The sequence below is a fragment of the Culex quinquefasciatus genome, chromosome 3 (genome assembly GCF_015732765.1).
Source record: "Culex quinquefasciatus strain JHB chromosome 3, VPISU_Cqui_1.0_pri_paternal, whole genome shotgun sequence".
NCBI lineage: Eukaryota > Metazoa > Arthropoda > Insecta > Diptera > Culicidae > Culex > Culex quinquefasciatus.
In genome coordinates, this window is record NC_051863.1 from 177,323,544 (window position 1) to 177,338,439 (window position 14,896).

Consider the following 14,896-nt stretch of genomic DNA (forward strand, 5'->3'; position numbering starts at 1 on the left):
GAGAACATCGAAGCCAAATGCTTCAATTGCGGCGGCGACCATTCGACCAAGAATCGAAGCTGCCCAAAACGAGCTGAGTTTGTAAAAATTCGGCAGCAAGCGACGACGAGGCATCAACCAAATCGTCGCAAAACACCACCAGCATACACGGACGTGGATTTTCCTGCTTTGGCGTCACCTGGAGCGGGATCTGTTCGAGTGGTTCCAAATCTGCAGCCATTGCCGTTGAATCAGCGGCAAAAAGTTGCAGTTGCACCTCCTGGCTTCAGTCAGCAACCGAGGGAAAACCAACCAGCATCAACGGATGAAGGCAGTAGTGACCTGTTTTCACCACAAGAACTTCTGAACATTTTCATCGAAATGACAACAACATTGCTTGGTTGCAAAACTCGTGCGGAACAAGTAAGAACGCTTGGAGGATTTATCTTAAAATACAGTTCGTAGTTTACTCGTTCTGATGATTTTGAATATTTCAATGAATTTACTTTTTTAGTTTTAAGTTAGGATTAGTTGTTAAAGTGTTTTTTTTTTTCTTTTTTTACCCAAATGTATTCGATTAATGCAAAAATGTAAAACAATTTGAAGTAAATAAATGAATGTGAACAGTAAATAAGAAAACGAAAAATATAACAAAGATGAAGAGCATTAGGCTATACCACTTAGAATGTAAATGAAATGTAATTATTATAAGAAAGTTCAATAAAGACATATTTAATTTAAAAAAAAAAAAAAAAGGGTTGACCAAACATGCGTGCTTTTCCCCCTAGTTAGTGCGGCATCCAAGCCATTGCTGCGTGAGAATAAAGTTCCAGTTGCTTTGAAAAACCAGTTTGACCGATGAGGCACATTCGAGCAACGACTAACGTCTGTCACACTTTATTTCGAACGGGATGAGTATAACTGCAGGCGTTCTAGACATTACGGTTGGTTGTGATTATTGTTTCGATTTGATGTAAGTAGAGTTATTCTCTAGAACTTCAGATTTTTTTAATTTATATTTTTTTAATTTATATTTTTTATTGGAATGAAACTTTGTCCATGCACAAGAAACTATTTACATCATTAGTTTTTCCATCCAAGGCTCCATAAAATGTTGCGGTTGGTCATACAAAATATGAAGAATTTGATTGTTATGATTGGAACATTTGAAAAAAAGGACCTGAAAAAGACCCGAAGCACTGATTTTGACATCTGACTTTTTAACCCTTTAAAGTTGAACATTCAAAATACATATTTCTTTAATTTTTGATTTTGTTTTATGTTTAAGGAAAGAGAGGGGAGATAGCTGAGAATGTTTCCTGAAGTTTTTCTTTTTTAACTTTGCTGGCCGGACTTCTCGGGCTAAAGTACCGCCTTTCAAAGTTAAATTTAGTGAAAAATGATGTTTTGTCAGTTCCATCTATTTATCCCTTATTTTTCAAATCGCGATTTCTCGGAAACTATTGAACTATCAAAAATTAAAAGTCTGTCTGTAGTCTGAGCAGATTTTTTTTATCAAAAAAAAAAAAAAAACTTTAAAATTTCGATGGAAATTCTGGTGCAACCAGATGAAATCTATTCAAAATGCATTTCACTGCGCTTACAATTATTTTTAGCATGTTTGGGTTTATAAAAAATCTCTAGAATTTTTGTAAATTTTCGCTGTACAAACTTTTTTTCGTTAAAACTTTTGTTTTCGTTACTTCTTATTTTTTTATGAAAACTTATGATTGCAAAACAACTGAACCAGTATAAAATGCATTTTAAAATACTTTTTTCATTTGAATGATAAGACCGACCAGGGCTTGTTGTTTCAATTGCTATATTATTTTTTTTATATATATAAAAGATAATGGAGCTTGGTTACAAAAATGAAACTCAACTTAAATTGATTTTTAAATAACGTTGCTTTGTATTTTTTCAATAGTTGTCATAAATATTCAAATGTTCCGAGAAAAATACGAAACACGACTAGCGCTGGGAATCTGTTACTCAATCACTCCTGGACCCGTTCACTTGTACAGCACCGGGGCGGCGGCCACGTACGGTGCCGAGTAGGCCAACGGAGCAGCAGCAACGTACGGGGCGGAGGCGTACGCGGCCAGCGGGGCCACCGGAGCGATGTTTCCGTGGTAGGTGCGCTCGTACACGGCTCCTCCTGCGGTGTAGGCATAGGCAGCTGGGGCGGCGGCCACCAGAGGGGCACTGTATGCCAGCACACCGGGCTTGGCCTCCGGCTTGGGCTCGGCCGCAACCGACGCAACGGCGATCAGGGCAAACAGGCAGACCTGGGAGGGAGAAGAGTTGGGTTAGAATTGTTCTTGGAGTTGAGAAATTGGTTTAAGAACTTACAATCTTGAACATTTTGAGTGAGGTTTTGGTGATTGAACAACGGGAAGTAGTTGATTGAAGATTTGGGTAATGGTAACTGATGCTTTTGGTCTGAAATCTGGTCGTTTTTATACCTAAACCAATTTTGAACCGAAGTTCTTTAAACTTCTTGCATCGAACAATGTCAAAATATCCAACGCTCGGGGGAGGTAGAACTTTCGAGGACACGCGACTTGGCTGGGACGTGACTCTACGCAAAGGACATCGAAGTTATCGTCCAACTAGAATTAATAAAGTTACCATGCCCGAGTACATGTCTTGCGTTCGCGTGATGGTGGCATTGATTATGACCAGGCATGTGCCGATTGATTGCCAACGATGACACACCGTATGGTAATCGTGGAACAGCTGTGAAATACCAATTGGTTTTGGTCCGATTCTTTAAGCAATTGCATGGCTCAGACTGGTCACTGGTTAAAGTGACTGCCTAAGTATGTTCGTCTCTATTTTTGGAAATGTCTATATTCAACTAGAGGCATCGTGATAATCGGTTGACAATATCAATGAGAGTTCTTTGTCCTTTTTGTGGATTCACGTCCAGTTATATTGCGTAGACAAATCAACCCAAGGAAGTCCTCGAAAGTTCTACCTCTCCCACCCAAAGACTTTGCTTTTTAAAACTGATTTACCGTTGGTGAGTTTTCGTATAAAAACGATCCGATTCCAGACCAAAAGCATCAGTAACTACTAATCAAATCTTCAATCAACTACTTCCCGTTGTTCAATCACCAAAACCTCACTCAAAATGTTCAAGATTGTAAGTTCTTCAAAGAAATTCTAAACTCCAAGAACAATTCTAACCCAACTCTTCTCCCTCCCAGGTCTGCCTGTTTGCCCTGATCGCCGTTGCGTCGGTTGCGGCCGAGCCCAAGCCGGAGGCCAAGCCCGGTGTGCTGGCCTACAGTGCCCCGCTGGTGGCCGCCGCCCCAGCTGCCTATGCCTACACCGCAGGAGGAGCCGTGTACGAGCGCACCTACCACGGAAACATCGCTCCGGTGGCCCCGCTGGCCGCGTACGCCTCCGCCCCGTACGTTGCTGCTGCTCCGTTGGCCTACTCGGCACCGTACGTGGCCGCCGCTCCGGTGCTGTACAAGTGAACGGTGATCCAGAGGGATCGAACGAAGGAAACCCAAGGCTTTATTTGTGATTAAACGTGGACTCCTAATACCGACAGTGATATTTTTTAGTTTGAACAAAAAAATAGCAATCAAAAGTAAACATATTTGAACAAAAAAAAAGTATTATTTTTATTTTATTTACAATTGTTTTGGCCTGGGCATCTTTTTGTCGTATAGCATTGTTCATGGATCAAACTAATTTTTATCTTGCAGAACGACTTTTAAGTACCTATCCATCTTATAAAAAGTACACATCACATACGTCATCAATCAGTCCAGTTGAAGAGGCGATATCTGACACCAGCAACCCCAGATATTCAAAAATCTCGATTAATCTAAAAAACATCTCAATAACTATCTTACAATGAACAGTAAGAATGAATTCACTGCAGAAGTCTGGTCTTCAAAAGTCAAAACAAAACTTATTTAAGTCACAAAAATTTCATTATTTATCCTTAAAATCGAACGTTTATTTTTCTAGACAGTGTCATTTGAAAAATCGTCGCTTGTGGTAACGACCATTTAGTAATTTTCAAGAAAATTCATTTTTATAGATTGATGGTAAATATTTTCCAAGCTCTGAATGATGAAATCAACTTTTTTGAAGCAACCGGTTCGCATACTTTCGTTTTGCAAACGCAACAAAGTTCCAACTTGGTTGAATAAAAATAGAAGCAAAGAACCAAAATCGGTTCAAAAAATCTTATGATTTTTGAAAAAAAGCGATTTTTGGAGAAAAAAAAAACATTTTAAATCTTATTTGCAATCGAAAATGACTGAATTCTTTTTTAATAACCGTTATCAAGTAATATGCACTCATAGGTCAAAATTTGCCAGATAACATCTTTTTTTTTATTTCAGAAACATGTTATGAAGTAAAAGTGTTTTTAAAAAGCTAAGATAATCTCCTTTTTTTAAGACTATTAAAAAAATTCTTCTTTTCAAGGTTTTCGTTAATCGAACAGGTGGTTCCTGCACTGATTAAAATTTTATGAAAAGTGAGTATTTATCAGAGTCCTCTGATTATTAATCATTTCATCGCTTGTGTGCAATCTTGTGACAACGACCATTTTCAAAAAAAAAAAATAATTTAAAAATGCACATTACTTGAACATGATTTTTGAAAAAAAGTTCAATAGAAACGAAATTCGTTTGCAAATTAATAATATATCCAAAGCAAACAATACCGCATATTGGGAAGTTAAGAGGTAGTATTTGTAGATATTGCTCGGTTTGTTCTAGAGGTCGTATCGAGGTGCTTCGATTTGGATGAAACTTTCAGCGTTTGTTTGTCTATACATGAGATGAACTCATGCCTCTACGACAAAGGGAAGTGGGGTAAAACGGGCATGGAAGTTTGAGGTCAAAAAAACATTGAGCTTCAATTTATTTTATTAGTAATTAATCAATTTACAATTCCGTATTTCAAATAACCTAAAAGAGTTTTGGGGTACCATTCAACTATGATTTGAACTATAATTCATTTTGATGTAATTGGATATTCTAGCAATGAATTTGGCAAGAGAATGAAAAATTAAAAAAAAACTTCTAGTCAAATTTTTCAAAAAAAAAAAAATTTCCAAAATACTTGTTTTTTTGCACAGTTATTTTAATTTAATCTAATTAAAAATGTATTTCCCAGACAACATATTTTTATTTACTCGATCAGGAATGATTAGGATTAGTGAAGCTAGCATTTACCCGTTCCTCTTTTTCTAATCAAAACAAACTAAAGAGGGATGGGGATCAGCTTGAAAATTCACTAAGCCCAAGAATGATCAATAGTTCAAAATTTTACCTAAATTTTCACGCTGATGCCTTGCAATCCTTTTACTGCCCATGTTTGCATAAATGTCAAATCTGAAAAAAACAGCAAGCTTAGAAAAATTAGTTGTTAAGTTTTCGCGAAAAAAACTGGATTTCCTCCAAATTTCTAGAAAATGTACTGGATGTTTTCTGAAAGAGCACTCGATTTTGAACCAAACTGCATCAATAACTCAAAAGTTGCGAAAATGCATGTATATGGGACATTTATGCGAACAGGGGCTGATTATCTTTTTAGCTTTAGCGTGCTTTGTTTAAATAAAATGGTAGATGAGAGCTTGAAAATTCACTTACCCTAGTCAAAATTAATGCATTTACATTTTTTTTGTCAAATTATTATCCAACGCGTATTTTCAATTTGATTGTTTAATAGAAGTATTTAAACGTTTCGAAAACTACTCAAATGATTGAAAATCTCCACTTCAAACATTGTAGCATGTCAATACGATTCCTTCGAACAAAAAACACTGTTGAATGACTTGTTTTTACCATATCGTTTTTTCGTTTTTTTCAATGAGTTCAGACTTCTTATTTTAAAATTTAAATTTCATGATTTAATTGTATTAAAAAATGATTCGGTTGTGTGAAAAAAGAAAATAAAACAAATAAGTATAATTTTTGTTGAATATGATTTGTACTTTATTTATGAATCATTTCCAGCCGTCAATTGTCCTAAATCCTCGGTCTTCTAACACCACCTCTTACAGCAGATAGCGTCCATAGGCGTACGGAGCGGCATAAGGGGCAACGTACGGGGAAGCGGCCGTGTACGCAAGGGGAGCACCAGCCAGGGCAGGGCTGGCAGCGTACGCAAACGGAGCGGCAGCCGTGTAGGCAGCATAGGCCGGGTTGATGACCTGCGAGTTGTGCGAAGTGACCACGGCCGAGTCTCCGACGTGGGCCAGTCCGGCGTATCCGGCGGTGTAGGCCGCCAGGGCAGGAGCTCCCGCCACCAGAGGGGCGCTGTAGGCCAGGGCAGGGGCCACCAGTCCGGGCTTGGCACTGGCGCAGGCGATGGCCAGCGAGGCAATGAAGAACTACAGAAGAGAGGGTTGAGAATTTTAGAAGGTTCTAAAATTTGCGGATTCTAGAGCAACTTACCAGTTTGGTGAACATTTTGGGTTGATTTGATTGTTTGATTGGTTGAAATGCAACTGATAACTACAACCGAATTGCAATCCGTTTTTATACCAAATCTAGTAAATATAAGCTCATCCTTTTGACCGAACAGCTGAAATGTATCGAAAAGTACGTGATTGAAGTAAATTACGGTTCGATTACGCCAGATGGTACGCCGTCGCAAGGATACTGTCCGGGGATGGCGCTTGACTACTGATGGGATTGATAGCCATTTAAACTAGAGTTGTCGGTTGGAATGGTGAACCGTTATTTGCAGGCGAAGCGTGGCAGGATGACATAGTCGGTTGTGCAATTGGCATTAAAAGGAAGGCGTTTGCAACCAGCAGCTGAGTCAGCGAGCTGTTGGCACGCGACTTTGACTTTGAGTGTTCTTGACATCAACCATTTTTTTTTTCAAATTTATGTATATTGAACGAGCGATATTAGAGCAAATTAATATCACAATAGGATGAAATCAAGTTGTATTGAAAAAAATGAAAATGTCTCAGATCAAATCAGCAATATATTTTTGGTTTTTTTCTGGGGTCTAAAACAACCTCTCCAAATTTTAAGCGATTGGTTGAGCCCCCGGTTGGCGCAAAGTGATTGAATATTGTATGGCAGTTTGTCTGGAAAAAACCTTTTTTTTACATTTAGATGTTTAAATTTTTTATTATTGATCAACTTAAAAAAAACCAAAACCTTTAAATAAAATTTGTACCAGACTTACAATAGTGATTATTTTATTTAGTCGAAAATCATTCCATACCGGGAAGGATTCGCACTGATGAAGCCATTACACTACCGCAAACAAACAAACAAACTTGCACTTCTGACAGTTTTCCAGTTTTTTTGTTTGCCTGGATTTGTTTGTACAAACGTGAGCCTGCATATATATATATAGCATGTGTGGGTTTATTCCAAAAATAATTTTAGTGAAGCTTAGTTTTTTACCCTGAAATTTTTATTTGTGGAATCTTACATTAAAATTTATTGGAAACTAGTGATTGCAAATCAACTGAACAGGTGTATAATACACTTTTCAAAAAAAAAAAATCATTAAAGTGTATTTTACCTAAAAGAGCATTCAGCTAGTAAAATTTGATGTTTAATAAATGTAACCACCCTCAGGTTTAAGAATTTTCTCCATGAAAAGAAGTTACTTTTTGCGTTTCTCTTTGTTTCGTGCAAAAATAAGTATCTGTGCCAATTTTGAGCCAAATTGGGGGTCGCTTTTCATCGTTGAAGTTTATATGGGGAAAATCACGAAAATGTATGGGGAAAAACATCGTTTCAGTAATTTTCTGCTAGGTGGCGCAGGTCTCGCCCAAAATTATCCAAGTGTGAGATTCTCGAGGAAATTTAATTCCCTACAACTTTGTCGAAGGGTGCAAAACGATCCGAGTTGATCATTGTTATCCGAGCATTCGTTGGTGAAGGTTGTCTGAATCAACATGACTCGTCGCGTCCCGGCGCAAAACGCCGGCAATATTGCCCTACCTGCGGCTCAAGCAGGCAAAAAAGTGGGAATTTCCAAAAGGAAGGTTGAGGCCTCAACTGATGGCCAAAAACCGGGGATTTCCAAAAGGAAGGTGCTTTTGGAAGTGACATCGAACAGCAAAAAGACGAAAAAGAGCGACGGTACTGTACCGATGGATGAGGAGGAGGAGAACTCTTCGTCGCACGAGGAGCAGCTATTGAAGAACAACAAGTTTGCTGGACTGCCTGACGAGGACCAGGTAGCGGAAGCAAAGGAGAATGAAGTGAAACAGCGAAAGGAGAAACTGCCTCCTTTTTATGTGCGGCAATCAGCAGCAACGATCGACTTTCGAGCGGGGCTGGTTGAACTCATCAAGTCTGGGAAAGTCCTAGGCAACATTCGTCTGTGTCAGGACGGATTTAAGGTGCTGGTGCAATCCAGGCAGCACTATCAACTGGTCAAGGATTACTTGACCGAAAACGAGGCGGAGTACTTTACCCATGATGTCGTCATGGATAAGCCGTACAAAATCGTCGTCAGAGGTCTGTACGACATGCCAGTGGAGGAATTAGCTGCCGAGCTAAAAGTTTTGAAACTGGATGTGTTGGCCGTGCACAAAATGAGCCGACGCAACAAAGACATCAAGTACCGTGACCAGCTCTACCTGCTGCATTTGGCTAAGGGATCGACGACGCTTCCTGAGCTGAAGGCAATTCGAGCGGTTTTCAACATTATCGTGTCGTGGGAGCGATACCGACCAGTGCATCGTGACGTCACACAATGCTTCAACTGCCTGGGTTTCGGGCACGGAGGTAAGAACTGCCACCTGAAGCGTCGTTGCGCCAAATGTGGTACCGATGCGCACATCACATCCCAGTGCATCCAAGATTCGCTGGTGAAGTGCCTCAACTGCAACGGTGAGCACTCGTCAACCGACCGAAAGTGCCCCAAGAGAGCTGAGTTCGTGAAAATTCGGCAGCAAGCATCGACGAAGAATCAGCCTCAGCGTCGTAGAACTCCTCCAGCCCTGGTGGAGCAAAATTTTCCACCTCTTCAACCGCGACGCCAGGTCCCGAACTTGGCACCGTTGCCGTTGGATCCCAGGAAGAGAGCTGAGATGAATCATCCACGGCCGGGTTCCAGCCAGGAGCCGAGACCGCCACCACCGGGCTTCAGCCAGGAGCCAAGACCAACCCAAGAACCAGCAGTTGAGGAAAATGGTAATGATCTTTACACCTCAACCGAACTCCTCAATATTTTCAAACAGATGTCCGCTGCACTGCGTGGATGCAAAACCAAGACCCAGCAGATTGAAGTGCTGACCTCGTTCGTCATCCAGTATGGATCGTAGGTCCCTCAAGCTGCTGAATTGGAACGCTTGCTCCATTAGGAGAAAGAATTTAGAGCTGGTGGATTTTCTTCGCGAGAAGGAGATCGACGTAGCTGCCATCACGGAAACTCATCTGAAGCCCGGTGAAAAAGTTTATCTGCAAAACTACAAGATCGCGACGCAGCTCGATAGGACCACCTCTGGAGGAGGAGGTGTGCTTGTCGCTGTTCATCGTGATCTCAAGCCACGCCGGCTGCCACACTTCAAGCTGGACATCATCGAGGCCGTTGGGGTGGAAATTTCCACTTCGGTTGGCCCAGTACTCTTCATTGCTGCATACTGCCCACGTCAGGTGAATTCCAGAGATGGTTCAGCAGCAAAACTGAAGGGCGATATCCAGAAGCTGACACGGCGGAGCGCAAAGTACATCATTGCTGGTGACCTCAACGCGAAGCATGAAGTTTGGGGCAACAGCAGGAGGAATCGGAACGGAGTGATTCTGCACAACGATCTGCAAAACGGATACTACAACGTTGTGAGTCCAGATCGTCCAACGAGGGTGGCTCGGTCTGGGAATCACTCAATCATCGACTTCTTCATTACCAATATGGCTGAGAACGTGGCTCATCCTGAGGTGTTTGAAGAGTTGAGTTCTGATCACTATCCGGTGGTTGTGGAGGTTGGAGCTTCCGTTACTCCGCAGCGGCAACCAACCCGGAAAGATTACCACAACGTTGACTGGCAGCAGTTTCAGCAAGTGGTAGACAGCAACATCGACTATGATCAACACCCGGAAACTTCTGCTGATATTGATCGTTCGCTGGAGGTGATCCAGCAGGCTATCAACCAAGCAGAGGCTGCCAACGTTCGGGAGGTTCCTGTTAATTTTAAGGTAACTGATATTGACGTAGATACTAAACACTTGATTAGACTTAGGAATGTTTATAGGAGACAATATCAACGGACTGGGGACTATGACAAAAGATTTCAGTGAACAATTTGAACAAAATCATACAAGACCGACTTGACAATATCAGAAATCAAGAATTTTCAAAACATGTAAGCCAGCTTGGGAATTATTCAAAACCATTTTGGAAACTTTCAAAAGTTCTTAAAAACAAACCAAAGCCTATTCCTCCTCTTATTGTTGAGGATTCTCCTTTGATTACATCCGAGGAAAAGGCAAATGCACTTGGGCTTCATTTTGTTAGTTCACATAATCTTGGCGCTTCCATGACCAGCCGTAAAGAAACATCAGTTGCCAATAGTATTTCAACAATCAATGACTCTACCTTTGAATTTCCTGCAGATTCCCATGTTTCTGGTGAGGAAGTCAAAGTTGCAGTAAAACAAATGAAAAATATGAAAGCTCCTGGCTTTGATAACATTTTTAATCTGGTGTTGAAAAAACAGAGTGATCAGTTCTTTCAACATCTAGCCAAAATTTTCAATAAATGTTTGCAACTTGGTTACTTCCCCACCACTAGGCAAAGTCATACCAATTTTGAAGCCTCAAAAAGATCCAACATCGCCAACAAGTTATCGTCCCATTAGTCTTTTGAGTAGTCTGTCCAAACTCTTTGAGAAGGTCATCTATTCAAGGCTTTTGGATTTTACCAACGATAATAATATAATTTTGAATGAGCAGTTTGGCTTCCGAAAGGGCATAATACTGCTCATCAGCTTACGAGAGTAACTAAAATCATCAAGCAGAACAAGCTTGAGTCTAAATCAACTGCTATGGCTTTGTTGGATGTTGAGAAGGCTTTTGACAATGTTTGGCATGATGGTTTGATACATAAACTGTATTTATACGGTTTTCCAATGTATCTTATCAAAATTATCCAGCACTATCTTTCGGAGAGATCGTTCAGGGTTTTTCTGAATGGGATTGCTTCTGGATTATTCAACATTGATGCTGGGGTTCCCCAAGGAAGTATTCTTGGCCCACTTCTGTACAATATTTTTACATCTGATTTGCCTACTCTTCCTGGTAATGGTGTGTTGTCACTTTTGCTGATGACACTGCCGTTATTTATAAGGGTAAAATAACCAGATATTTAGTTGGCCGTCTTCAGAAGGGTCTTGACGTTCTTTCCGAATACTTTGGCGACTGGAAAATTCGCATAAATGCAGCCAAAACTCAAACCATCATTTTTCCACTTTCCAAATCGGCCCGATTTGTCCCAAAGGATGATGTTTTGATTAAAATGAATGATGTTTCAATACCCTGGTCAAAGGAAGTTGTCTATTTAGGTCTCATACTTGACTCGAAACTATTGTTTCGGCAGCATGTAGATAAAATATTGAACAAGTGCAGCATTCTCATCAGGTGTTTGTATCCTTTAATTAACAGAAAATCAAAGCTATCTTTGAAAAATAAGCTAGCAGTTTACAAACAAATAATTTACCCCGTTATTGAGTATGCAGTACCTGTTTGGGAGTGTTGCGCTAGAACTCATAAATTGAAGCTCCAGCGTGTCCAAAACAAGGTACTCAAAATGGTTTTGAATGTTCCTGGCTGGACAAGATCAAGTGAGGTTCATGAATTAGCAGAAGTTAAAATGTTGGATCAGAAGATTCAAGAAAAATGTTTGAAATTCAGGGAAAAATGTGCTATATCTGAATACCCCTTGATTCAAGGATTGGTTTAGTTTATGGTAAGATTAAGTTAGTTTTAGGTTAGGTTATGTTTTCTTAACATTTTTTTTTCCTCATTGTACCTAGTGTTACAAAAATGATAAATCATATACTTTTATAGTTAAGAAAATGAACAGTGTTTAAGTCACGAAAAGCAAACTAAAGCTGAAGAGCCACAGCTGACCACTTATTATGTAAACCAAATGTAATTATTATAAGAAAGATTCAATAAAGTATATTTAATTCAAAAAAAAAAAAAAAAATCCGAGTTGATCCTGATTTTTGGTGATTTTTCTAGACAAAAATATTTTCTTATATACTTCCTATACACCCCTTGTATACCTTCAATTATATAAGCCGATTTATTTTCATCGCATTGCTAATAACTCATCAGGATCAACTCGGATCGTCTTGCACCCTTTTACAAAGTTGTAGGTAATTAAATTTCCTACAAGAATCTCACACTTGGACAGTTTTGGGCGAGACCTGCGCCATCTGCTGCAAAAATCCTAGGCGATGTTTTTCCCTATACACTTTTGCGATTTTCCCCATATAAACTTCAACGATGAAAAGCGACCCCTTAGCCTTAACCGATTTGGCTCAAAATTGGCACAGTTACTTGTTTTTGCCTAAAGAATTGATTCAGGGGGTATCTCTTGCGATTTTCCGAAATTTTCAATTTTTCTTGTCACCCTAGTGACCATGAACGGCCTTGATCAAAGACGACCAACTTTTTCAAAACTTTTTTTTCGTAAAATCGCGATAACTTGAGATGTTTACAAGCAAACCCCTTATGTTTATATATTATTTTTTGTAATTGTCTGCTCTACAACATTGTAGAACATTGTTACACTCTAAAAAATAACCCTGCAAAGTAAAAAAAACACGAAATTTTAAAATGAAAAATTTTGTTCTAAATGAAAAAATGACCCTTCTATTCTATGTACGATATGTTTGTGAAAAAAAAATTATTCAAACCATGTTATTTTCCAACTTTTTCGATCAACAAATCGATGTCTCTGTGCTCTCTTATGCTAACTAGATTGGGAAACCAGCAAGCTTAGTACAAGAGAGCACAGAGGCATCGAAATAAAAAAAAAATACTCAACACTATAGAAAATATGCGCATTTTTTTGAATTTTTGAAACAACAAAAAAAAACAAAAAAATGCAAAATATCAACCTGATAAAAATTAATGCAGATTCTTTTAAGATTGCAAATTTGATTACAAATAAAAAAAATGAACTTGAAAAATGGCAAAAATGTTGCGGTTGAAAAAAAAACAGACCCGACTCGATTATGCGAACTCCTCGCAAAAAATCACTTCATATAATCGAATCTTCGGATAATCGAACCTCGAAAAAAAATATTTATTCTGTCTTTTTTGGCTTGTTAAGCTCAAAAATGTTCTGGATATTTAAAATCTAAGATGATGCCCAAAATCAGATAATTGTGTCTGGACTGTAGCATCGGAACTAGTTTTTGCATAATAATAAACTGAGTTCACAAATTTGAATTTAAAATATGTGAATTTGATTTATAATGCATACACATTTAGATTTTTCATCCCGTTCGTTATTTAAAACATCGTCAAGATGAACATAATTTTACCGAAATCGTAAAAGTTATATTTTTTTTAATATAGAATTTTACCGAATTTATACGGTTACGTTCTTCAGTTGAATAACCATGAAACATGCAACAAATGAATTTGGTGGAAATTTAAGTGATAAGTAGTTCAACTAAAAACCTAAAATTATCCCATTTATTCAAAGTCCTACTTTGTTGCAAATGATTTTGTAAACAGTACTTTAGGGGTTAAATACAAAATTATATCGATAATTCCATTAGTTTTCAAAATGCTAAAATGTGTGTATGAAAAACTATATTCAAGAATTTTATAATTTACTATTACTTTACCTAAAGTTATAAAATATTTTTAAAATATTAATAAAAACACACAGACTGTTTTTAAAATTTCAATTTTTAATGTATATTGATTTGTTCTTATCTCACTATCGCAACAATAACATCAAAAGTCCTGGATCGAGTTCATCCAAGCCATAACGATCTGCATCTATACACGCGCATTCAGTCCTCGGTTGGTGGTTGGTCACTTCTTCAGCAGCAGCTCCTCCTTACAGCAGGTACGGGTTGTACCGGTAGGCCGCGTACGGGGACGCCACATAGGGGGCGGCGGCGAACGGAGCGGCAGCATAAGGCGCAACACCGAACGGGGCAGCAGCATAAGGAGCAGCGGCGAAGGCACGTGCCACCGGGGCAATCGGGGCGGTGTAGGCCAGAGGAGCTGGGCCAGCAGCATAGGCCACTGGAGCGGCGACCTTGGCCACGGCCGGAGCGTACGCCAGGGGAGCGGCAACTGGGGCGGCGGTGTAGGCCAGCGGTGCGATTCCGTTGTAGTTTCGGGCGACGACCTGCGAGCTCTGGGCGGTCACGAAGGCGGGACCAGCCGCGGCCACAACCGGGGCACTGTAGGCACCGTAGGCCGCCGGGGCAACCGCGAGTCCGGGCTTGGCACAAACACACGAGATGGCCAGGGCGGCGATGCAGATCTGTGGAAGGAGTTGGGATAAATTGATAAAAGTTGATTTGGAGAATCAAGAAGTTCGGGTACTAACCAGCTTGGTGAACATCTTGGATTTGATGGGTTTGGGACTGTGGGTGTATTGATTGAAATTCAAAACTGGACTACCGTTCTGTCTCCTTTGTTGCTTGTTTTATATGATTATTGCTTTGCCATTTATTTTTTGTGGATTGCCCCTTCTAGGAGCACTGCAAAAAAAACGACCATGGCGAGTTACTCACTTAAGTTGAGTAAATTAAATATCGCAATAGTACAATTTCTCGCTTGAATTTAAAATCTATAAGTTTCGAGTCAATATTTTTATTTTTTTATGTCAAAATCAGGGAGTTAGTGCAAGTTCACTATATTAAATGTTGTGTTTGTTTGAAATTTTCAATGAAATTTTTCATGGATATCAGATTCTGGAATTT

At 39.4% G+C, this 14,896-nt stretch overlaps 3 protein-coding genes across 3 annotated transcripts; 1 reads left to right on the top strand and 2 right to left on the bottom strand.

Annotated features, from left to right (window-relative positions):
• Positions 1-1,875: 1,875 nt before the first annotated feature.
• On the bottom strand, positions 1,876-6,471 carry LOC6042068 (cuticle protein 12.5). Its single transcript, XM_038265756.1, has 3 exons — positions 6,414-6,471; positions 6,036-6,349; positions 1,876-2,091 (listed from the first exon to the last, which is right to left on the bottom strand). Exons 1-3 carry the CDS (start codon positions 6,426-6,428, stop codon positions 1,992-1,994), a joined length of 429 nt encoding a protein of 142 aa, XP_038121684.1. The 5' UTR covers positions 6,429-6,471; the 3' UTR covers positions 1,876-1,991.
• On the top strand, positions 3,038-3,594 carry LOC119770586 (cuticle protein 16.5-like). The gene is made up of 2 exons (XM_038265755.1): positions 3,038-3,127; positions 3,192-3,594. Exons 1-2 carry the CDS (start codon positions 3,116-3,118, stop codon positions 3,465-3,467), a joined length of 288 nt encoding a protein of 95 aa, XP_038121683.1. The 5' UTR covers positions 3,038-3,115; the 3' UTR covers positions 3,468-3,594.
• Positions 6,472-13,859: 7,388 nt separating the features above from the next.
• On the bottom strand, positions 13,860-14,593 carry LOC119770585 (cuticle protein 12.5-like). The gene is made up of 2 exons (XM_038265753.1): positions 14,521-14,593; positions 13,860-14,454 (listed from the first exon to the last, which is right to left on the bottom strand). The coding sequence occupies exons 1-2, from the start codon at positions 14,533-14,535 to the stop codon at positions 14,020-14,022; spliced, it is 450 nt and encodes a 149-aa protein (XP_038121681.1). The 5' UTR covers positions 14,536-14,593; the 3' UTR covers positions 13,860-14,019.
• Positions 14,594-14,896: the final 303 nt, after the last annotated feature.